The sequence below is a fragment of the Apus apus genome, chromosome 16, assembly GCF_020740795.1.
Source record: "Apus apus isolate bApuApu2 chromosome 16, bApuApu2.pri.cur, whole genome shotgun sequence".
Lineage (NCBI taxonomy): Eukaryota > Metazoa > Chordata > Aves > Apodiformes > Apodidae > Apus > Apus apus.
The window spans coordinates 1,253,031-1,276,781 of record NC_067297.1 but is presented as its reverse complement, the minus strand read 5'-3'; the positions used below and the strand labels follow the sequence as shown (position 1 = coordinate 1,276,781).

General features: G+C 58.0%; 1 protein-coding gene across 3 annotated transcripts in view; it reads left to right on the top strand.

The window, feature by feature from the left end:
* OSBP2 (oxysterol binding protein 2) overlaps nt 1-23,751 on the top strand; it is a 108,271-nt gene that overhangs the window by 74,387 nt on the left and 10,133 nt on the right. For all 3 annotated transcript variants that reach the window (XM_051633971.1, XM_051633969.1, XM_051633972.1), the window contains 5 exons: nt 807-1,057; nt 18,058-18,244; nt 19,847-19,964; nt 21,155-21,221; nt 21,555-21,722. In XM_051633971.1, the coding sequence (XP_051489931.1) occupies nt 807-1,057; nt 18,058-18,244; nt 19,847-19,964; nt 21,155-21,221; nt 21,555-21,722 (791 nt within the window). The remainder of the gene's footprint in view (nt 1-806; nt 1,058-18,057; nt 18,245-19,846; nt 19,965-21,154; nt 21,222-21,554; nt 21,723-23,751) is intronic.

The window sequence follows — 23,751 nt, the reverse complement described above, 5'->3', positions numbered from 1 at the left end:
ATTGAGGTAGGGGAAGCGATGAGGCTGCTCCCTGCTCTGCTGCCTCCATGGTTGTTGGGTGCACTCAGAGGAACCTCAGTAAAACTTTGAACGTGAGGATGGGGCACAGGACCTGCCAGGACCTGCTCTGCTCTCGCTTTTTGGATTTGCTCTGGGCAGCATCACCTCTCAGAGCTGCTCACCTCCTCTGCCTTCCCTGGGGGAGTGGTGGGGTGGTCTGAAAAAACACTGTGTTACACTCACTGCTCAGTTTTGGGTTGGTTTTCTGGTTTTAAGTCACCCAAGTGTTCGGAAGTTGCAGGAATAACTTTCTGCTGTGCTTGGGAGGTGCTGATTGTGGCGTTTTCTGCCCTCTGAAGGTGTGATGGTTTTGGGCAAAGGCTGGCACTGTCCCCTGTGTCTTTACAACCTTTCTGTTGGGTGAAAAGCCTGTCTTGCCCAAAGCAGGGTGCATTCCCAGTGCAGGGCACACTGATCCTGTGCCTGGCTCCCATGGGTTTGGCACATGGCCTTTCCCCAGTGGCACCAGCACCCTGCTCCTTGTGCCACCCCATTGCTCACCCAGAACCAAATCCTGGTGACAACCCCAGGTGCCCTTTGGCCACCTCCTGGGGGCTCTGGGTGACATCCCGCAGTGCTCCTCCGCACCACCCCCGGCTCCCGGGGGACGCGGTGGCTGGGACACCCTGCCGGGGCACAGGGGGAGGCAGGAGGTCCCCTGCCCTCCGTGCTGGTGGGTTAGTACCGTCCAGGGGTAACCATGGAAACTGTTATTTTTTTTCCCCCCTCCATCCCTCCCTTCGCAGATGACTCGGGCGACGAGGAGCCCGCCTCGCAGTCAGACAAGAGCGAGCTGCACGGCACGTTGAAGAGCCTCTCCAGTAAGCTGGAGGACCTGAGCACTTGCAATGACCTGATCGCCAAGCACGGGGCCGCCCTGCAGCGCTCGCTCAGCGAGCTGGAGAACCTGAAGCTGCCGGCCGAGAGCGGCGAGAAGGTCAAGGCGGTGAACGAGCGAGCCACGCTCTTCCGCATCACCTCCAATGCTATGATCAACGTAAGTGCTGCCGGCGGGACCGGCTCTTGTCTCCTCCTCTTCCTCCATCCTCCTCCTTCTCCCCAGCACGGCCCCTTTCTCCCCCCACTCACTGCCTGCAGGAGCTGGGTGTTGGCTGCTGTGAGCAGGGGCCGGGGCACGGCTGGGGGCTCAGGGAGCTGGGAGGTGGGCGCGGGCACACGGAGCCCCCGAGGCTCTGCTGCCTCCTCCCATGTTGGATGGAAGGTGGGGGCTCAGGTTCTGAAGAGGTTTTTGGCCATCCCGGGGGTGCCCTTCTGGCTGGCACAGCCTGTTGCCCGCTGCAGAGTCAGACCCACATCATCCTCCTTGGATTTGGCGAAGCTGCTCTTGTTGCCCGTGGCTGGGGGGGGGGACTTAACCCCCTGGGGGTCGCAGGGCTGCCTGGCTCCAGCTGTGTCCTCCCAGCCCCCTTGGGTGGAGGTTGAGGAGCACGAGCTGGGACTGGTGCTGCTCCCTGCCTCGTGCAGCCTGACGGTGCTTCCTGAGCAGTTTTTGGACAGCTTCTGTGCCTCTGTCACAGGGAGACAGCCTGGGAACCTGCTTTTCCCCAGGGAGCTTTGTGGGGGGGAAGAAGGAGTGAATCTAAAGAAAATCTTTAAGGAAAAAAACCCAACAACAAACCCCAGAACAAAACCCAACCCAGAAACCTAACAGACCTGGAATAATACATGAAGGCAGAACTGGGGGAATTGTGAATGGAGCAGCTCTGTTGCTGTGCTGTCCCAGCCCTGAGCAGGAGGGTGTGTGGTTATTTCATGGGAGCTTTTAAAAACTAGTAATAATCCCCAGTGGGAGCCAGAGGGCACTTGGGAGCCCCGTGGTCATGGCATTCCTCCCTGTCCCTGCTCACAGGATTTTCACATGGGGGAAAAGGGCCTCCTGAGATGGCATCTTGTGTTCTGGGGGTGCCTGTGCAGTGTCTCCCTGCAGAGAGTTTGTCCAAGTTCTCGGCAGCGCGTCGTGGGCAGCAGGAGTCCCGGGTGCTGCCAGGGGTTTGCTCTTAGGAGGCAACAGGGGATGGGATGCGGGCAGGGAGTTGCTGGGGAGAGGTTTTCTCCAGGAGCCTTTTGGGAAAGGATGAGCAGGGCAGTATTTGCTTAGAGCCTAGAGAGGAGGTTGTGGTGCTTGTGGTGGGATAAAGGCTTGAGCGAGGCTCGCTGGGGAGTAGGAAATAGCTCCAAAATGGTAGAAAGGTGTTTTGCCTGAGCCACTGAGCAGGTAAGAGGGGCCAGGGAGGAAGTGAGGCACGTGTTTTGGGGTGGATGTCAGAGACCTGTTTTTCAGTGTCATTTTGTACTTCAGCTCGTGGCTGAGCGTCTCGAGGAGGTGTCCAAAGGGGAGAGGCAGCAGGATGGGATGGTGGCTGTGGCTCTTCCAGCTTGCTGGTGAGCTCCTTGTTTGGGGAGGAGGGGACGGAGCTGTGGGCTGAGGGACACTGACCCCATGGAACAGCAGTGCTTTGGGGAGGGTTGATTAGAAAGGCAGGCTGTGGAGCAGGGCAGGGTGGTGGGTTTGGGAGGGAGTGGGCCAACAGCCTGACCACTCCGTCCCAATGGGCTGGTGCTCCCTTTTCCTGCACAAATTCTTTTTTGCACCTTGATGTCTCTTTTTAGACTGGGGCGATGCCCTCTGTGAGCTGCTGTGTGCACCCTGCCTGGGGGGCACTCCCGTGGGCTGGGGGGTGGCCTGTGCAGTGCAAAGGTCCTTAAATCTTCTGTGGTGAAACACAAAGCCTTGCTGCAGGGAAGCAGAGGGGGTCAAACTATGTCCTGGCAGCAACACACCCTCCTGCCCACCTCGATCCCTGTGGGTTTCTCTAGGCCACACATCTCATGGAAGCACAGGGCTGGTAGTTCCTTGCAGGAGAAATTAAATGTCCCTTTCCTGGTGGCTTTTACTGAGAGAGGTCCCAGCCAGCAGCCATGGGGCAGGTGCCCCACGTCCACACTTGTCCCCAGTCCCAGCACCGGACCTCACTGATCTGCTCCCAGCTGGTGTGGCGGGAGCACCGACTGTGCTGCCGGGGTTTGCTCACGGGGACAGTGACACCCAGCACTGCCCCTTCCTCACCAGGGTCCTGCTGCCTTCGCTTCTGGTCTGGGTGCAGCTCCTGCCCTTGGTTGCAGCCACTCCTGGTTGGGACCCGTGTGGCCCCCGTGCCCCGATGGGCAGGGCACAGGGCTGGGGTCTGCTGCCTGCAGCAGGGAGGGAGGGAGGGGTGGACGGATGGATGATGCTCCGGGGCTGCACTTGCTGTTTCCGTCCAGCTGCCTGTGATCTGATTATGTAAATGTCCCCGGAGCCAGGGGGGAGCAGCAGCCAGCAAGTAGAAATAAATAAATACATATGTAGATGAGAGCACTTGGCTGGGAAAGTGACCTCCTTGCTGCTTGCTCTGGGTGCCTGCCCTGGCTGGCTCCGGGTGCTTCTCCTCTGGAGACTGGGAGGAGGCAGCAGCTGGGGCTGCCCCTGGGTGAGTGATGCTGGGGACGTCAGAGGAGCATTTAGGAGGCAGAGCAGGATGTGACGGACCTTGGTGTTACAGCTGAGGATCTAAACCGTGCAGGGACTCACTGCTGCCCAGAGCTCTGCAAGCCACCCGTTGCACCACTCCCATCCCAACTCGGGAATCTCCCGTAACACCCTGCTGGGAGAGACTGGAGCAGGGTCCAGCCTCACTGGGACAAGGACACCCCGTGTGAGAGGGGTGACGAGGAGGAGACGCAGAAGAGTGAGTTGCCATCTGGCAGGGGGGTGGGGGGAGGTCTGTGAGGAGAAGCAGCAACAGATGAAGGGGATAATTAGAGGAAGAGCGACGGGGAGGAGGGTGCTGAGCTGTGTGGGCTCGTCTCGCCGGGCAGCAGGGCTGTGCGGACGCGCTGTGGAAGCCGGTTTGGGCGTCAGGAAGAGCTCCCGGGGCTGGGGGTGGCACCAGGAATAGTTCTTATGGGGCTGGGGTTTGCCATGGCGGGGCTCGGGGGCGGCCGGCCTGCGTGTGAGTGTGCAAGAGCTGCACACTCCGGGTTTGCTTTGTGCTTCCTGAAGAGGTGGGGAGCGTGGCGGGGCTGGGGCTCGTGTTGCTCCTGGGTTAGTTTGCATTTTTCCTCCGGGTGGATGAGGAGCAGAGGTGGAGGAAGGCTCTGCTGGGTGAGGGAGGCAGCCAGGGCAGGGCTGCGGGGCTGGCTGGGAGATGCTGAGTGGGTGAGAGCTCGTTGGGAGGGAGCCCTGTGGGAGCTGATGGGGAGCAAGCAGTCCTGGGGTCCTGAGGGTCTCCATGCCTGCCCCTCCAAGAGGCCACTGCACTGGTGGCCACCAAGCCCATCTCATGGAGGATGCTGGCATCTGCTTTGAGGCAGCCTGACATCCCCACGTGCGTTTCCCTTTCCCACAGGAACAAATCTATCTGGGATGCCAGTATCTCCCACAGCAGCCTGAGATGCCAGCAAAGAGCATCCGTGGGGATGCTGCTGTGATTCATTGGTGTTCCTAAAACTGTTTCCATTTTCCAATTGGATTAATGCTGAGCCCGTGCTCAGAGCAGTGTCATGTTCACCAGAGCAGCCCTAGGGAGTACTGAGGGTTGATTTTAGTGTTGGGGTAACCACTGTGTGTCTGTGTGTGCAAAACTGCTTCCAGCTGGTAGAGAACAGAGTCCCTGGGATCTCCTCCCCAGGGTGACTGTGTGGTCGGGGTGATGCTGCTGGTGTGAACCTGGCATGGGTGGGCATGTGGTGCTGTCCCTCAGTGTCCCTGAACCCATCATGTCACAGGCAGGATGGACCCAATCTCTGCACAGTGCTCCTGGCAGCCGGGGCAGAGGTGCTGAGCAGGGAGGGAACAGCAGCCTGCTGGGCTGTTCCCAGTTCACCCCAGTTCAACCAGTGGGGCTGACAGAGCTCTCCACCCTGTGCATCCTTATACCACAGGGCTTAATTCAGGCACTGCAGGGAGCAAGCTCCAGTTTCAACCACTGGATTTGCTTTGTTGGCAGCAGGGCCTGTCCCCAGCCACCCTCGGTGGCCCCAGGCAGATGCTCTGCTGCCTGAACTCAGAGGAAAGCCCTGCAGCAGGGCAGGGTTTCTCTTCCCTGGGACTTTTGCAATGGTGATTGCACAGGAGGAGCTTATCCTTGTATGTAATGCAGTCTGTATTAATTATTTTTGCTGTGCTAATGACACCCACACTAATCAGTGCACTGGAAACCGTGTCACTGACCCAGCAAAGCCCCGGGCTGGGGATCACATCTCCAACCTGACCCTAATCCTCCTGGGACGAGCGGCTGCAGCGCAGGGTCCGGGTGGCCGGGGCGTTTCCCTGGGGATGTGCTGTGCTGATGAATGAATAACTGGTGGGTGCTTTGCTGTTCCCGGGGGAGGTGGTGGTGGAGGGTGATGGGTGGGGTGGGGTCTGTTCCTGCCTGCACTGTGGCTGGAGCAGGGCTGAGCTCCAGGGGAGCAGAGACATGAAGCCCGGCCCCTGCGCTCGGAGCTGCTGCAGGTTCCTCTGCTCCTTCATTGCTTATTTAATTTAGGGGTGTGAGGGTGTGATCAGATCCATCCAAACTGGCAGTGCCTTCCTCCAGCTCCCCTCATCATCCTCATCATCACCTCTGTGGTCACTGGGTCCTTCATAGAATCATAGAATCCCAGGGGTTGGAAGGGACCTCGAAAGACCACCCAGCCCAACCCCCCTGCCAGAGCAGGGTCACCCAGAGCACATCACACAGGAACGTGTCCAGGTGGGTTTTGAATGTCTCCAGTGAAGGAGACTCCACAACCTCTCTAGGCAGCCTGTCCCAGGGCTCTGTCACTCTCACAGTAAAAAAATTTTTTCTGATATTCACCTTAAACCTCCTGTGCTCCAATTTGTATCCATTACTCCTTGTCCTATCGCTGGTCATCACTGAAAAAAGCTTAACTCCATCTTCTTGACACTCACCCTTTACGTATTTGTAAACACTGATGAGGTCACCCCTCAGTCTCCTTTTCTCCAAACTCAAGAGACCCAGCTCCCTCAGCCTTTCCTCATCAGGGAGATGTTCCACTCCCTCCATCATCTTTGTGGCTCTGCGCTGGACTCTTTCCAGCAGTTCCCTGTCCTTCCTGAACTGAGGGGCCCAGAACTGGACACAACACTCCAGATGGGGCCTCACCAATGCAGAATAGAGGGGGAGGAGAACCTCACTTGACCTACTAACCACACCCTTTCTAATGCACCCCAGGATGCCATTGGCCTTCTTAGCCACAAGGGCACATTGCTGGCTCATGGTCATCCTCCTGTCCACCAGGACCCCCAGGTCCCTTTCACCTACACTGCTCTCCAGCAGGTCAGCCCCCAACCTGTACTGGTACACGGCGTTTTTCTTCCCCAAATGCAAAACTCTACACTTGCCCTTGTTGAACTTCATCAGGTTTTTCCCCGCCCAACTCTCCAGCCTGTCTAGGTCTCTCTGAATGGCAGCACAGCCTTCTGGTGTGTCAGCCACTCCTCCCAGCTTGGTGTCATCAGCAAACTTGCTGAGGGTACATTCTGTACCCTCATTCCAGCCAGATACATCAACTGTGGGGGCTTAGATCTTATGTGTGTTTGTGGGACCCTCTTGTGCCCATCAGGGCTTTCAGCTGGTGCTGCTGCAGATGACTGGCTTTATCCTCACTGTGCCCTGGGGCTTCTCACCTCTTTTCTTCCTATTTCTTCTCCCTCCCCCCCCCCCTTCCTCCTTCTCCTTGTTGTGTTCATCTGACCCCCAAGAGGCTTCAGACTCTGTCCTGGGGCTCTCCTTGGAGCCTCATGTGAGAAGATGGGAGTCACACTGTCACCAGCATCAAGATGTGTCTCCCACCTCTGCCCTCCTGGTTATTCAATAACTTTTGCAGCTTCAGAGGAAGGTTTTGAGCTTTCCTGCCCAGGCAGCTGCTGGATCAGCGTGTGGGTGGGCTGAGCAGGTTGGAGATGGGGATTGCACTGTCAGCAGTGCCTGGTGGGAGTCAGCAGCTCTGCTGAACTGTGAGACCCCAGCCAGGAACTGCCTTGGGTGGGAAAGGCAGTGCTGGGACCAGGTGAGCCCTGCCTGTGCCTCCTGTGAGCTGCAGGTCACCCTCCAGGAGTCTGCCTGCTGGATCTTGCACCTCTGGGAAGGATGGGAATGTGGGGAGGGCAGATAGCAAAGTGAAACTGGGTTATTCCCTGCTGGAGTTGTACCCCTGATGCCCCAAGGGTTGTGTTCACCTCTCCCCTGGACTGATGCACTGGGATGCTTCTCACCAGCTCCTTCCACTACCATCTATCAAAGGAGAATGGATTGAGAACAGCCTGAGGAGAAGGACTTGGAGGTGTTAGGTCAGGAGAAGCACAATATGATTGAGCAAAAAAGAAGCATTTGCAGCCCAGAAACCACCCGTGTCCTGGGCTGTGTGACCAGCAGGGCCAGGGAGGGGATTGTCCCCCCTGATCTGCTCAGACCTGCTGCAGGGCTGGGGTCCCCAACACAGGAAGGACATGGAGCTGTTGGAGAGAGGCCAGAGGAGGCCATGGAGATGATGGGAGGGCTGGAGCAGCTCTGCTCTGGAGCCAGGCTGGGAGAGCTGGGGTGTTCAGCCTGGAGAAGAGAAGGCTCCAGGGAGACCTTAGAGCACCTTCCAGTGCCTGAAGGGGCTCCAGGAAAGCTGGGGAGGGGCTTGGGACAAGGGCAGGGAGGGATGGAATGAGGGGAAATGGCTTTAGAGTGAAAGAGGGGAGACAGAGGTTGGACATGAGGAGGAAATTCTTTGCTGTGAGGGTGGTGAGAGCCTGGCCCAGGTTGCCCAGGGAAGCTGTGGCTGCCCCATCCCTGGCAGTGTTGAAGGGCAGGTTGGATGGGGCTTGGAGCAACCTGGGCTGGTGGGAGGTGTCCCTGTGCATGGCAGAGGGGTTGGGACTCTAAGGGGCTCTAAGGTCCCTTCCAGCCCAAACCAGTCTGGGCTCTGTGGAATGGCAGCACCGCTCTCCTGTGGATTAGCCTGGGAAGAAGTTACAGCACTGGCAGAGCAGTGGGATACAGGGAAGCTGCTGCTAAACAAGCTGCTCCCAGCAGCTCTTTGGCACATGTCCTGCATCAGCACTGTTTGCAGAGGCATCGGATGAGCCTGAAATCAAGGTACAAAGCAAAGCAGCTTCCTGCAGATCTCAGGGTTGGAGCCCACGGGCAATGCCAGCTGCTCACTGCCCCTGCAGCCCTGCGGCTCAGGACAGATGCTCTTCGGCCTGGAGTTCGCTCCACCAGGCAGATGAGAAGAGAAGCAGCAGAGGGAGCCTTGTTAAATCTGTCTTTGGGAGAGCCATTTACAGGCCAGAGCTCTGAGTCCTCCCAAGCCACGGTCAGGACTCCAGAGGGGCTAAAATTGGAGACCAACTGCACTTGTAGTGCAGGCTCTTCCCCTCTGCAGACCCTGCGCGGGTCCCCGCGCTGCTGCGGCGGTTGTTGGTGTTTCAGGTGAGCGATGGTTAAGGAAGAACCTGCAGCAGCCACCTGGAGGTACCTCCCTGAGGGGCAAAGGACGATGCCAGGAGCTTCCCAGGGGTGTGATTTTTGGCACACAGGGCAGGGGAGTAGCCAGTGGGGGCCATCAAAAGGAAAAGCTGAAGACATGAGTGTTGTCAAAGGAGAGCAGCAAACCCCTGCAGGGGCATAACTTGGGGCTGGCGACATTGCAGCAGGAGGTCTGAGCATGAGGGACCTTCCTGCACATCTTCCCTACGTGTCCTCACTCAGCAGGTGCCTTCCTTGATTTCTGGCCATGGAGCAAAGCTTTGGAAACCTCACCCTGTATCTTTCCCGGGCCGTGGGTGCTGCTGGTGTTGCTTCAGCACATAAGCTGTGGGCAGTGTTGGGTTATTGTGCTTCTTGGAGCCACCATGAGAATTCCCTTTGGTCATGCTGAGTCCATGGTGAGGAGGGATCCAGTAGCCAGCAGAACGGCCACATGGGTGTGGGATTAGAGCCTGTTAACACAGCCAGGCAGGTGGATTTGCTGCTGTTTCCCATTAATCCTCTGTTTTACGGGGTGGATCATGTCTGTCCTGGCACTTGCTGCAGCCACCAGGCCAGTGTCTCTGCTGCTTTGGGCCTGGGGTGAGGGCTTCTTGGAACAGCTACACCCTGGGCACCCTGTGTTTGGTTGATTAAGCAGCACTGCCTGTCTCATGGCTGGGGGGACACTGGTGGTTGTGACATTAAGGCAGATGGCCCAAAATAACATGATATGTTAATAAAACTCACAGAGACAACTGCAGGAGCAAGTGTGTCTTCTACTCAAATGTAGACATCACCATTGTGGGTGTGTCCATTGTAGATGTTTTTGTTGTGGATGTTTCCATCATGGGCTACTCTGTTTGACTCTCAGGGAGTCTGCAGATAGAGAAGCAGGCATGGCTGGGACATGAGGTGCCACCTGGAGTGAGATAATCAGGTTTTGGGAGCACCTTGGGTGAGCACTGGGGGTCTTGCTGAGATGCTGGCCTGGGCAGTGGGCAGGGTGTGCTGCAGGTCACCCAGGGGTGGGCTGGAGCCTGCTCTGCTCCCATCACTTCCTGCTCCCCGTTGGGGCATTAAGGAGCTTTTTCAGGACAGCATTTCTGTGGTGCTCCTTTTGCCAGGACGTGGAGCTCCTTCCAAGGTAACACTTAAAAGGAAGGAAAGCAAAACAATAGAGTGGGATCATTTTTGGTCTCCACCCCACACCTACTGTCCCTGCTGGTTTTTATTTGATGCCACCTCATTTTTGGGGGGTGTTGGTGACCTGGCAGGGCTCAGCCCAGCACCTCCTATCAGGTGCCTTCTTGCCACCAGCCTTGCCCCACGGAGAGGCAGCTCTTGCTGTGCATCCTCCAGCCAGCCAGCTGAGGGTCGCTCCAAGGATTTGGGGCAGATTTCCCATTATTTAAGCAGTCTGTGTTGATCTGGATGTTCCCCTGAGCTGCTGCTTCTGGTGGTGTCCGGCCAGCCTGGCCTCAGGCCACTGTCACAGCAGGTGACTGCACTCAAAACCACGTCTCCTTGTGATCTGGGTGACATGATGTGGGATTCAAGTCGGCTCCATCCTTGTGTTTTCCCCTTTGCTTTCTGCTCGGAGCACCCCAGGGGCCGGGGGAAGGACAGACCCCCTGCCTGTCTCTGCTCTGAACCCGCAGGGCTCGTTGCTGGGCTGGGCCACCCGCCTGCAGCGCTGACACGCTGGGAGTGTGTTCAGAGCTGAAAGAGGAGCCAAACTCCCCCTTCCCTGGGGGCTGTCAGGCATGAACAGCAGCACAGATGTGTCCCAGGGTTTTGATGACTCCAGGAAGGAAGGGAGCACTTATCTCCAAGGCACCAGGCTCTTTCTGCTGATGAATGAAGCGGTGGCTCTTGCTGTATAATTCACCATTGAAAAGGAGATGATTGAACCCATCTGGCAGTTTCCTTCTCTCCTGTCACTCCTGGGCGATGAAGTGGCCCTTGTCCCGTGCAGGCAAAGGAAAGGTCAAGTTGAGGAGCAGGAGATGTTGCTCCCAGAACAGCAGGCACTTTCCTGGTAGGTTTTTTCCTCCCCAAAGCCTGGCTTTGCAGGGCTGTTCCTCTGGGGTGCTTGGGGCAGGTGGGACTGCAGGTTTGGGTGTGTTCCCTTGGGATCCATCAGCTTTGCCTTGGAGGTGGCCTTGGGAGGACTTCCCCGAGGGGTTGCCATCGCCCATGGTTCAGACCCTGGGCTGGAAATCTGGCACAGCCTGACGCCACCATTGACACTTTCAAGATAATTAACTTGGTGTCTGTGTTCTTTATGTCTGTTGATGTTTGGCTCCTGTTGAGGACCCAGGAGCTGCCTCTCTGCGGGAATGCTGGTGGGTGTGTGACACCACCACCTTGACAGGACAAGGCTGGCCTCGGGTGCTCCTTTTCAGCTGCTTAAATAATCCATGGGCTGCTGACAGCGTTCCTATTAGCCTGCAACAAGCTGTGAAATCTGGTCTATTTGCCATGACAAATGTGTGAAAGCTGCTAAATTTGCCCCTGGTGGCTGCTGGGCGTGGGGACAGACCATGGAGCTGGTGGCACCACGTCTTGCCTCCTGCTTCCCAGCAGGGCCTTTCTGGCACCTGACCTCTTCCTCCATGGGAATTTGCAGGAGCCTCGGGTTCTTTTCTACAAAAAAAGGAGGAGGCCACAAAGATGCTCCAAAGGCTGGAGCAGCTCTGCTCTGGAGCCAGGCTGGGAGAGTAGGGGTGTTCAGCCTGGAGAAGAGAAGGCTCCAGGGAGACCTTAGAGCACCTGCCAGTGCCTGAAGGGGCTCCAGGAAAGCTGGGGAAGGACTTGGGACAAGGGCAGGGAGGGATGGGATGAGGGGGGATGGATTGAAACTGGCAGAGGGGAGACAGAGGTTGGACATGAGGAGGAAATTCTTTGGTGTGAGGGTGGTGAGACCCTGGCCCAGGTTGCCCAGGGAAGCTGTGGCTGCCCCATCCCTGGCAGTGTTGAAGGGCAGGTTGGATGGGGCTTGGAGCAACCTGGTCTGGTGGGAGGTGTCCCTGTGTACGGCAGAGGGGTTGGGACTGGATGAGCTCTAAGGTCCCTTCCAACCCAAACCAGTCTGTGGTTCTAATATGGGGTGTGACGTGTTGTCCCCCGTGCTGCAGATGATGATGATGAGGGTACCTAGCTGGAGGTGTCCTTAGATGCACTTGGCTTTGACACCCCAGCTGTGCAGCTCCCCGGGGGAGTTGCTTTTCCTTGGCATTCCTCCCTCAGCCTGGGGGCTCTGCTCTTCCTGGAGCCTCTTGCCCTTGGCCGGGGTGGCCGGTGTCCCCGGCAGCGCAGCCTGGATTCGTGGCTGTCACTTCCCTCCTGCCCCGATCGGGCTCAGCTGTAACTAATTTTAGCCGCTGCTCCGTCAGGGGGTTATAAGCTGCATTCCGAGGTGTTGCTGCAATTGTTTGCACCTTTGAAAGCTGAGCCAGGGGATTAAATGGAGTGAGTGAGTGAGTGAGTGAGTGAGTGAGTGAGTGAGTGAGTGAGTGAGTGAGTGAGTGATGACCTGGGATGCAGGAGCTGCGGACGAGTTCCCGTCCCCCGCCCTCCCCTTACCCCACGCCAGCACCGATCCGTGGCAGCCGGTCTTGTCCCTGTGGTGTCACTGGTGGGAGGTCACTGGTGGCACCCATCCCTTTTCTCCTCAGCTGCCTCCCTCGGGCTCTGCAGAGGGAGGTCACTGCTGTAGAACATTGCTGCCCACCTGTACCCAGGCGGGTTGTGGAGCTGTCGCTGCTGGGGACGACGCGATGGCGTGTGAGGGGTGAAGCAGAAAGTCCTGGCTCCCCAGGGGTGCTCTGAGCCCCTGTTTGAGGTAAGGTGGGAGCTGGGGGCATTCAGGTGGCTTCCAGCCCTTTGGCCCCCAGCTTGTCTTAGAGCAGGAGGAGGCAGGAGGACAACGACCCTTGAGAGCCAGCTGAGCTGTTGGGCAGAGTCAGTGGCAAAAGAGAGGAGTGGAGCTGGGATTCATCCCAGTGCAGAGCAGAGAGCCAAACCCACCCATGGTGAGGACTCATCAGAGCTGGGGGCATGAAGAGATTTGTCTCCTTCCCTAGGTCAGAACTTGTCCTGGGACCTTGTCACACCATGTCCTGCTCTAGCTGGGCCTCCTGGGCTGCCCCAGCAGGCTGAGGGGCTGCAGCATGGCTGGAGTGTAGATGGGGGGGCCAGGGCACCCTGGTGGGATCCCACCCTTAGGTGGTATTGGGGTGGTTGCAGCAGGGAAAAGGTCTCCCACCTTTCATCTCCTGTGAGGAAGGGACACATTGACGTGCACCTTCACTTCTGGCTGGGCTGGATCCTTCCCTGAGAAGGGAAGACCTTTGGAGAGACCTTAGAGCACCTTCCAGTGCCTGAAGGGGCTCCAGGAAAGCTGGGGAGGGGCTTGGGACAAGGGCAGGGAGGGATGGGATGAGGGGGAAGGGATTAAAACTGGAAGAGGGAGATTGAGGTTGGACATGAGGAAGAAATTCTTTGCTGTGAGGGTGGTGAGACCCTGGCCCAGGTTGCCCAGGGAAGCTGTGGCTGCCCCATCCCTGGCAGTGTTGAAGGGCAGGTTGGATGGGGCTTGGAGCAGCCTGGGCTGGTGGGAGGTGTCCCTGCCCATGCAGGGGGTTGGGACTGGATGAGCTCTAAGGTCTCTTCCAACCTGAGCCAGTCTGGGTTCTGTGATTCTGAGGTTGGGGTGCCCTGGGAGTGTCCTGGCTCTTGGTGGCCTCCATGGGGTTCCCATCAGTGAGGATGGCCCCCACGATGCATTACTGGGAGCTTTGCTGAGCACCCCAGGATCCCTGCTGGGGATGCCCTGCTGCTGTTCGGGGTGCAGTGGGTGATGTCCTGACTTGTTTCACCTGTTTGCAAAGGAGTGGTTGGAAATGGGGGTGCAGGGCCTGAAGGGGTTTGGGAAATGGCTGGTGGGTATTTGCTGTGCCCCTCGTGCTGCTGGGAGTACCCTGATGTCACCCACAAGCCTCCTCCTGGGCAGTAGCACATCCCCATACTGGGGCTGCTGGTGGGAGGATCTGGGTTTTGAAGTGGTCGCTCTAGGGCTTCTCCTGCTGCCAGTCCCAGCTTCTGCTGTGGCTCTGCTTGGGGCAGGCCTGCCCAGAGCAGCTCCCCTGGTGCCACCTCCTGTGCTGGCTCTTGTGCTCTCAGCTCTTTCATCCCCCCTTCCTTGCGTGACCACTTGCTGCTCAGGACCTCACCATTATCCCCCAGACCCACACCTGGCAGGATTTCCCCCTCTCCAGCCCTGTCTTCCACACCCCTGTGCTCCCCTCTCCTCCAGGACCATTTTCCTGGCCACATTTTTGTGCTCTGCAGCAGCAGCAACAGCCCCAGGAGCTGGTTGTGCTCAGTCAGCTGGAAAAGCATCTCGGTACTGGATGTCACCGAGAGTGGTGGCAGAGCTGTCCCAGCCTGGAGGAGGAGACCCAGCTGCCTGCTCCTTCTGAACCATTTCCTTCTGGATTTGCCTCCCTCGGGAGCTGTGGGTGGCCTTGCTGGTGTGTCCCCTGTGCCACACTGGCCCTGGTGTGGTGTGTCCAGGGACTCCATCCTGGAGGGGATGGGGATAGCGTGTTGTGAGGGGTCTGTCTGTCTGGAAGAGGAAGGTCTGTCCATGGGGCAGGTTCAGCTCTCTGGGCTTTTGCAGGTCTTCCCAGGAATTGTGTCATGTCCTTGAGCAGAGGGAGCAGCCAGTGGCCATTTAATGGCAGCTGCTGGCACTGGGGAGGGACGCAGCCCTGGGGATGTGGGACTGAGGCCGTGTTTGAGGCCCCTGTGTCTGTCCTGGGGAAGGGTCATCGTAGCTCCTCCCTGGAACTGGAGCAGGTGCAAGCAAAGGCTGTGATGTGGTGGCTGCTGGTCTTGGTTTGTCTGGGGAAAGGTGGGGGTGGCCAGAGCAGCCTCTGCTGAGGGGCTGGGGCTCCCTGCAGGTGGTGGGCTGGGATGGAGCTGAGACCTGGCTGAGACGTAGCCCCTCATGGGCAACGTGAGCCATGGGGGTGAGGTGAAACCAGACAGCTGAGCCTGGGATAAGGGCTGGGAGTCATTGCCCTGCGATACCGACCTCCCCAGGGGAGATGCTGGTGTCTGAGCTCCTCACCCCCAGCTCCATGCCACCCTGGGCACACATGGGGGCACTGGGGGTCTGGGGCACATTTTGGCTTGGGAACAGGCTCTGTTGACAGAGGCAGCAGTGGAGAAATACACCCTGAGCCCTGTTCTGTGCTGCTCTCACCTCCAGCAAGCATCCCTCGGAGCTGCCTGGCGGGAGGAGGTATAAAACCAAATTAATAAGTTGAAATTACTCAGCTGCAGGTGGGAAGCCAGGCTGGGGGGAGGTGTCTTGCAGGAGGTTCTGTTGCCACCCCTGGCGTCGTTTCTCTACCAGGTTGCAAAGGGGATGTTTGCTGGGATCGATCTGGGTGCTGGGTGACTGCAGTGGCTCGGGTCCATGTCTGGCTTACAGAGGAAGATGCTGCAGAAATGTGGCCCAGCTGGCTTCCAAAAGCAGGGAATAAACCCTGCACATGGCCCAGCTGGCCCCTTTATCCACACACCCACAAGCTGTGGGATGCTGCCAGGAAAATGCATCATCCTGACCTGCTGCAAGGGGGCCCTGCTGCCTCCGAGGGCTGGAGGCCATGCAAGGACCATCTCCATCACCTGCCCAAAACTTCCCTGTTCTCAGTGCAGTCTGCTGTCAGTGGCCACTTCTCCATTGCTTTTTTACATTCATAGAAATGAAAGGGTACAGATTTCCCTCTGGGACAGGGTGTGGATCCTCGGTGAAGCTGGGCATCCTTGGGACAGGAGGGCCCAAGGTTTTATCTGCTGGGATTTTAATTCGGGATGTTGATTCTCATTGACTGATGAGACGATTTCTCCTCTGCATCCTGCAGCTCCCAGCTCCCCAGTGACCTGCTGCCTTTGCCTGGCTCCTCTGTAATTACCTGCTTTTCCCATAATTTAATGTTATACCTTACATACCCTGTTTAATTGCAGCAGGATAATTACAGGTGATCTCCTAGCTCATAGTTTTAAAGTGCTCACCCCCTGAGCCAGGGACAGCCAGCAACTTCCATCCTTGGTGCCAGTGAGCTGCACCAAAACGGGTATTTTTGCCTGCAGAGCAGAACCTTTGGAGCAGATAATGAGCTTTGCAGGCCAGGAAGGTCACAGCTGCTATCTCCTTACTTGCCCTTGTGGTTTCATCCTCCTAGCACAAGGCATCAGTGTGTCAGAGCAGCCAGCCTGCCTGCTCAGGGCATGGGGGCAGGTTCATGGCAGCAGGCTTTGGCTCAAAGTTGGGTACCAAGGCATCGGGGCTGGGGGATGTAGGATGGGAGCACAGTGAGGAATCTGGGGGGACAGGACCCTGACAGCTCCCTGCCTGCAAGCAGAGAAGAGCTGAACATGGAGCCCTGCTGCAGTGCTCTGAGCTTGCCAGAGCCACGTTGCCCATCGTGGCACCAAGGAGGTGTGAAGGGCTCTGCCCCTCACCTCTCCCAGGGACCTTTCCTTCTGCTCTCTGGGCTGATGAGCTCCTGGTAGGGTAATGGTGCTGTTAATTAGGAGAGGAGGGGAGGAACTAGAACCAACACCTAGAATCATCATAGAATGGTTTGGCTGGAAGGGACCTTGAAGATCTTCTAGATCCAGCCCCCCTGCACGGGCAGGGACACCTCCCACCAGCCCAGGCTGCTCCAAGCCCCATCCAACCTGCCCTTCAACACTGCCAGGGATGGGGCAGCCACAGCTTCCCTGGGCAACCTGGGCCAGGGTCTCTGTCCAAACACTCTTTAACTGCCTCTCATCATCTTCAACACTCCCATTGTCACTAGGGTGTGATACCCTCGAGGAACTTCAAATGATCCAAAATTAATACCAGAACTTCAAAAAAAAGCACTGATTTACAGTCAGATTTCCAGTCTCATCTACAGCCTTATGCTACAGATGTGGTCTCCTCCTTGGGCCGTGTTGGCACAACTCTGCTGCCAACCTTTTTCTCCAGCTATTTTTGGCACAACCACCTGGCTGCAGGACCCTGTCCCAGAGGTCACATTAGTTACTGGGGTTGTCAAAACTTCCAAACTGCCAGGCTTTAAAAAACTTTCAGCATCTGGACTGGGCTGTGACTTAGATAAGTGAGTGGCTCGTCCTTGGCCTCTGCTCATTGCCAGGAGGAGATGAGGGCACCAAGGCAGCTTGTTTTCCTATCCCAAAGCTGCCACAAGATGAACACACTAATTTGGGACATCTCTGGCCCCTTTTCCCACAGCCCGTGATCACAGTGATGCCAGGGGGCTTGTGGGGCTGCAGTGGTGTCTGATGCCACCAAGGGCTTCTCCTGTGAGCCTTGGTCATGGTGTTCCTGCTGTCCCTGACTGCATGGGACAGGGACTTTCTGCATCCTGCAAGGCACTGCTTGGTGCATCCCATGAGCCCCCCTTCCCTGCCTGACTCTGCAGCTGGTGGGTCCTGTTCCCTGCAAAAAGGCCCGTTGTGGAGCTTTTGGCCATGGTGACTGTGTCATGTGGGCCAGGCCAGGCTGTCTGCTGGGCTGTGTGGGCTTCCTGACTCCTGGCTTCAGCCCCCTCCCCCAGACCTTGGGGACTGTCATGCTGGTGACCATTGTCCAGCTTCTCCTCTGCAGGATGGGGTATAGAAGTGGCTGCTGGGGGTCTTGGAGCATCTGCCAAGGGCTGGGCTTGGTTGAGGTGTATGTGAGCCCAACCTGGGCTCCTGGGGACAGGTGATGGGGTTGGGGACCAAGAACAGGGTGCAGGGCAGGGGCATGGTGGGGAGGTGGGGTTTCATGGCTTCAAGTCAGTTGTCTGTTGCAGCCCTCTCCGTGGAGGTGATTCAGGTTTGGGTGGGCAGAGTTGAGCTGGTTTTAGCCCCACAGGTACAAAGCTCTGGGACGAGCAAAGCCTGGAGAAGAAGGAGTCTGAGGGGGGACCTTCTCACTCTCTTAACTGCCTGAAGGGAGGTTGTGGTCAGGGGGGGTCGGGATCTACTCCCAGGCAACTGGCAAGACAAGAGGGCCTGGCCTGAAGCTGCTCCAGGGGAGGTTTAGGTTGGATATCAGGAAGCACTTCCTTGTGGAGAGGGTGATCAGACATTGGGATGGGCAGCCCAGGGAGGTGGTGGAGGCACCTGGAGGTGTTCAAGGACAGGCTGGAGGTGGCACTTGGTGCCATGGTCTGGAGATATGGTGGTGTTGGTCATGGGCTGGACTGGATGATCTTGAAGGTCTTTTCCAGCCTTGGTGATTCTGTGGTTGCATCTCATGAAACCAAGGTCCTGGGAGAGGAGGAGGGGAAGTGGTGGGGCCTCAGTGACAGAGTCACCTTGTGCCAGTGCCGACCCTGTGACCAGCTCCGGGGCTGCCGGGGCCGCGCCGGGCGCTGACGTGTCCCTTCCTCCCTTCCAGGCTTGCCGGGATTTCCTGGACCTGGCCGAAGCTCACGGCCGGAAATGGCAGCGGGCACTGCAGCATGAGCGGGAGCAGCGGCTGCGGCTGGAGGAGACCATCGAGCAGTTGGCCAAGCAGCACAACAGCTTGGAGCGCGCCTGCCGCGGGGCGCCCGGCCTGCCCAGCGCCGCCGCCGCCCCCAAGGGTGAGCCGGGGGGACCTGCCCGGGCGTTCCCGGCGACTCAGCAGGGCTGGGAATGCTGGGGTGCCCGGGAGTTTTGGTCGTGGATCCCGTTAATGTAATGGGTCCCGTTCGTTGTGCTTCATTGTCCTGCGGCTCCGTGCTGGGGGATGTTCTCAAGACATGGGTGCGTCCCCAGCTCCATCGTGGTGCTCCAGACTGTTCTGGTGACCTTCCCCCTTGCAGGCGGGCACACCTCTGGGAGGAAGCCCAGGGCCCTCCTGAGTTTCCCAGCCGTGCAGGAGGGTGGTTGCCTGGCTTGGGTTTGTCTGCCATTCGCAGCAGCTCCTGGGTGATGAAACAGCTTTGCACCTTGGTTCCAAGTCTCCTTCCCTGCCGGAGACATTCCTTACAGCCTGGTAGCCAAAAATGGCAAGTAGTGCCTTGTCTTATTTTGAAAGGCTTTCTAGACTCAAGGGAGGGAATACCAGCTGCTGGGGGTGACAGCAGTGCCCCAAGGGTGATGGCAGTGCCAGGCAGTGCCCTCCTTTCTGTTTTCCTGAGGAAACAGCCTCTAGTTGCACCAGGGGAGGCTTAGATTGGATCTTGGGGACAGTTTCTTCCCCAAAGGGTTGTCAGGCCCTGGCCCAGGCTGCCCAGGGCAGGGGGGGAGTCCCCATCCCTGGAGGGGTTTCTAAGCCATGTAGATGTGGTGCTGAGGGACACGGGGCAGGGGTGGCCTTGGCAGGGCTGGGGGAATGGCTGGACTGGATGATCTTAAAGGTCTTTTCCTCCCCTCAATGATTCCATGATTCTGTGGTGCAGCTGGGGAGGGCACAGGGGAGGTGGCTGCAGGGACAGGCCTGAATCCTTCCGGACCCCATCACAGGGGTGACCCTGCTCCGCTGGAGCAGCGTAGGAACACTGCAGGAAAAGAGCCTGCTGAACCCTTCCTGGAAGCTGTGTGAGCTGCTGAGCTGGATGGTGGCTGTCCTGGTCCCTCCAGGTGGCCTCGGCAGCTTGGTGCCCGTGGGATGCCCGTTGCTGGTGGAGCTGGAGCGGTGGGTTTGGGACAGGGCAGTGAGGCTGTGCCTGGGGAGGAGCAGGAGCTGAGGAGCTGTGGTGGGTCTCAGACATCACTGTGATTCTCTGCTCCTGGTTTCGTAGTGATCTCTCCCAGCAGAGGAGAGGGATGTTTACAAAGTGCAGAGCTGGAAAACCTGCAAGCTGGGAAGTCTCTTTTAGCATCACCTGGAACATGATTGGTCTTTTCTGCCTGAATCCAGACGGGGTTTCCCAGCAGATGGGGCAGTGCTGGGCTTTGGACAGAGCCCTGAGTGTGTCTGGCTCAGGCAGCCTGGTGGCTTTTTTGGAGGAGGTCCCCAGCACAGCAGGGAAGCCTTGTGTGCCTGGGCTGGGGAGCAGGGCGTCTGCTGCCCGGGCACTTCCTTTAGGAGCTGGAAAGTGGTTCAGCCTCCTCTTGTCATGGAGTGGGCTGGAGAGCAGGGGGACAAACCGTCAAGGCAGCCAGTGCTGGAGGGGACACAGCAGGAGGAGGGTGGGCTCTGGGGTGCTCAGAGAGGGGCCCAGCAGCACCCCAGCATCTCACAGCCTTTGTGCCCGCAGGGAGTGTGCAGTCTGCCAAGGGAGAGGCCAGTGATGAAGATGAAGAGACGGAGTATTTCGATGCCATGGAGGATGCACCAGCTTTCATCACTGTAACCGCAGACCCCAAGCACCACAGGTAGGAGCTCCCACCCCAGGGCCACACCTTGCATGATGCCAAAACCTGCTGTGAGCAGGGGAAGAGCAGGGGAGGGAGGGTCTGCCTGGCATGGTGCTGTCCCCTCCCGTGGGGCTGCTCTGCCCCACATCCCCAGCACACAGGCTGACCCTGCTCTGCCTGCTCCTGCAGCCAGCGAGGCTGAGGATGGTCCCAGCTGTGGTGATACAGGTGGGCAAGGGCAGACATCAAGTCTGTACTGTGGTAGAATCATAGAATTGTTTTGGTTGGAAAAGACCTTTGAGATTATCAGATCCAACCCTTCCCCCAGCCCTGCCAAGGCCACCACCAACCCATGTCCCTCAGCACCACATCTACATGGCTTTGAAATCCCTTCATGGATGGTGATTCCACCCCTACCCTGGGCAGCCTGACAACCCTTTCCATGAAGCAATTGTTCCCAAGATCCAAGCTAAACCTCCCCTGGTGCAGCTTGAGGCTGTTTCCTCTAGTTCTATCACTTGTTCCTTGGGAGCAGAGACCAACCCCCCTGGCTCCAACCTCCTCTCAGGCAGCTGCAGAGCCAGCAGGTCTCCCCTCACCTCCTGGTCTCCAGGCTGGACACCCCCAGCTCCCTCAGCTGCTCCTGCTCAGACTGGTGCTCCAGCCCCTTCCCCAGCTCTGCTGCCCTTCCCTGGACATGCTCCATCCCTTCCATCTTCTTCTTCTTGTGAGGAGCCCAGAACCTCCCTCAGGATTTGAGGTGTGGCCTCAGCAGTGCCCAGCATAAGGGACAATCCCTGCCCTGGTCCTGCCAATCACAGTAGTGCTGATACAAGCCAGGCAAAGCTGAGCTCTCTGCCCCAGCAGCTGCTGTGGGAACTCGAGGGGGGCCTGGGCAGGAGCTTGGAGTACTTTGTATGCCCTTACACCTCCTTGGGTGTCTTTTTGGGCTGGAGGCACCTGTGATCTGCCCCATGGTCACACAAACTCAGAGGCTCTCATCCCCCAGGCTGTGACACCCCATGCTGAATGTCCCCTCCCAACAGCAGCACACAGCCTCTGTCACCCTGTTGCCTTCCTGGCAGCGCCCTGGGGTGGTGCAGGGAGATGCTCTGGGTGATGGTGGCTCTGCTGCACCCACCCTGGCCCTTCTCTCCTCTTCTCTGCCCTTGTCTGTGTTTCCCAGTTGGTACTTTCTCCCCCTGCAGGCGTTCGGGCAGTAACCTGAGCGGGGCCAGTGAGGGCCACCCTGAGGACTGGAACCTGGAGGACAGTGTGAGTTGGCTGGGCAGGGCAGGAGGGACGGTCCTGGGGGGATGAAACCCGGGGAGAGGAGCAAGGAGGTTGTTGGAGGGACTCCTGTCTCCAGGGTGGAGCAGTTGGTTGACCTGTGAGGCACAGGGGGGAGCAGATGTCAGCAGTCCTGCAGCAACACATGAACATCCTCCCAGGGGAAGCAGGACATTGCTGGGGGGCAGCTGCACCCTATGTCCTTGAGAACAGGGTTCCAGCAATGCTGTGGTTGCTGCTCCTGGGAGCTGCTGGGTCTGGTTGGGTCATGCTGCACACGTCTGGTTTAGACCTACATTTCTGCTGTTGCTTTTGCAGGTCTTTGAAAGCTCAAATCAAAGTAGCTACAATGAGTCCACTTGCAGAGATCTCCTGCCAAAGAAAAGGAGACGAACTCGCATCCCAGACAAACCCAACTACAGCCTTAACCTCTGGAGCATCATGAAGAACTGCATTGGAAAAGAGCTCTCCAAGATCCCCATGCCTGTAAGTCAACGTGTCCCAGGCACCAGGGGCTGGTGGAGAGGGTGCTGCTGGTGCTGTGGGTTTAGTTTGGGACCAGCTCTTGGCTGTGCAGAGGGTGGGATTACAGCTCCAGGTGGTCCTGCCCTGTGCTGTGGGAGCACAGTGGGTCAGGAGCATGTCACCAGCTGCCAGCCCTGTCCTGGGGGTCTGGCTTTTGGGCTGGCAGAGCCCTCTGAAACCACCTCATGCTTCTCCCCAGCCCTGCTCTGCAGCACTGCTGTGTCCTCTGCTGACTCCAAGCCCTACATTTTTCCCTGCAGTTTGTTTGCCCCTGGAAACCACCCTGCAGAGAGCCAGGGGGGCTGGAGGGCTGACACTTGGGGGCTGAGCCAGGGGGGCTGGGGGGCTAGCTGGGGTAGAGGGGACATTGCCCAAGGGTCCTCTGCAAATCCAGCTGGTGCCGAGGCAAAGAGAGAACCAGGACACCCTGAATCCCTGAGGATTCAGCTTTCTCACCCAGGGGCTAGAAGAAGAGGAGACCTTGTTGCTGATCACTCTTTCCTGAGTGTGCATCCTGGGGACACAGTGCTTGGAGGGCAGCCCCACGGGCAGCCCCACTGGCCCTGGCAGGGCTGTGTTTCACCCCAGGAACCCTGAGTGTCACAGAATCCCTGTCTGGTTTGGGTTGGAGGAACCATGAAGATCATCCAGTCTCACCCCCCTGCATGGGCAGGGACACCTCCCACCAGCCCAGGCTGCTCCAAGCCCCATCCAACCTGCCCTTCAACACTGCCAGGGAGGGGCAGCCACAGCTTCTCTGGGCAACCTGGGCCAGGGTCTCCCCACCCTCACAGCAAAGAACTTCTTCCTAAGATCTCATCTCAATTTCCCCTCTTTCAGTTGGAAGCCTTTCCCCTCATCACTCCCTGACCTTGCACTTGGCCTGGTTGAGCTTCCTGAAGTTTTCCTTTGTTTTCCTTGCAAAGAGTGGTGAAGAAGGTGTGGTGGAGACCATTTACAGCACTGCTGGGTTCTCTCCTTGGGGCAGAGGCCTTCTGGAATGGTCAGGAGAGGGTTTGCTGGTGGGGCTGTCTGGAGGAGCCTCCCTCACATGGCTTAATGGGACGTGCATTTCATTCTTGCCGATAAATACCCGCCCCGTGCCTCGTGCACCCAGACAAAATGCTGCCCACACCAAACCTCCCCCAAAACCACAGCCCTTTTTTTTCAGAGCAGACCAGCCCTTTCCAGGCTGCTGGCTCTCTAGCAGGTCTTCACCAGCCCAGTACATGGCATGGATGGGACTGCGTGTCAGCCCATGAAGCCCTGGCTTGGGAGAGGTGTAAAGCAGCTGGGGGGTCATTGTGGCACTGGCTGGGGTGGAAGTAGCCCAGCAAAAAGCATGAACCACAGCCCTGCAGCCATATCACAGAACCACCAAGGCTGGAAAAGACCTTCAAGATCATCAAGTCCAGCCTATGACCAACACCACCACATCTCCAGACCATGGCACCAAGTGCCACCTCCAGCCTTTTCTTGAATACCTCCAGGGATGGTGCCTCCACCACTGCCCTGGGCAGCCCATTCCAATGTGTGATCAACCTCTCCTGGAGCAGCTTCAGGCCAGGCCCTCTCATCCTGTCACTGGTTGCCTGGAAGAAAAGCCCGACCCCACCTGACCACAACCTCCCTTCAGGTGGTTGTAGAGAGTGAGAAGGTTCCCCCTGAGTCTCCTCTTCTCCAGGCTAAACAACCCCAGCTCCCTCAGCCTCTCCCTGTAAGACTTTCCCTCTGGTCCCTTCCCCAGCCTCGTTGTCTCCCCTGGACCTGCTCCAGCACCTCCAGGTCCTTCCTGCAGTGAGGGGCCCAGAGCTGCCCCCAGGACTGGAGGTGAGACCCCCCCAGAGCTGAGCACAGGGGAGAATCACCTCCCTGCTCCTGCTGGCCACACCATTCCTGACACAAGCCAGGATACCCTTGGCCTTTGGGCCACCTGGGGTGGCCAGGGTCTTTTCTCTGCTGGGTAAGGGGGAAAGAGCATGTGACAGGG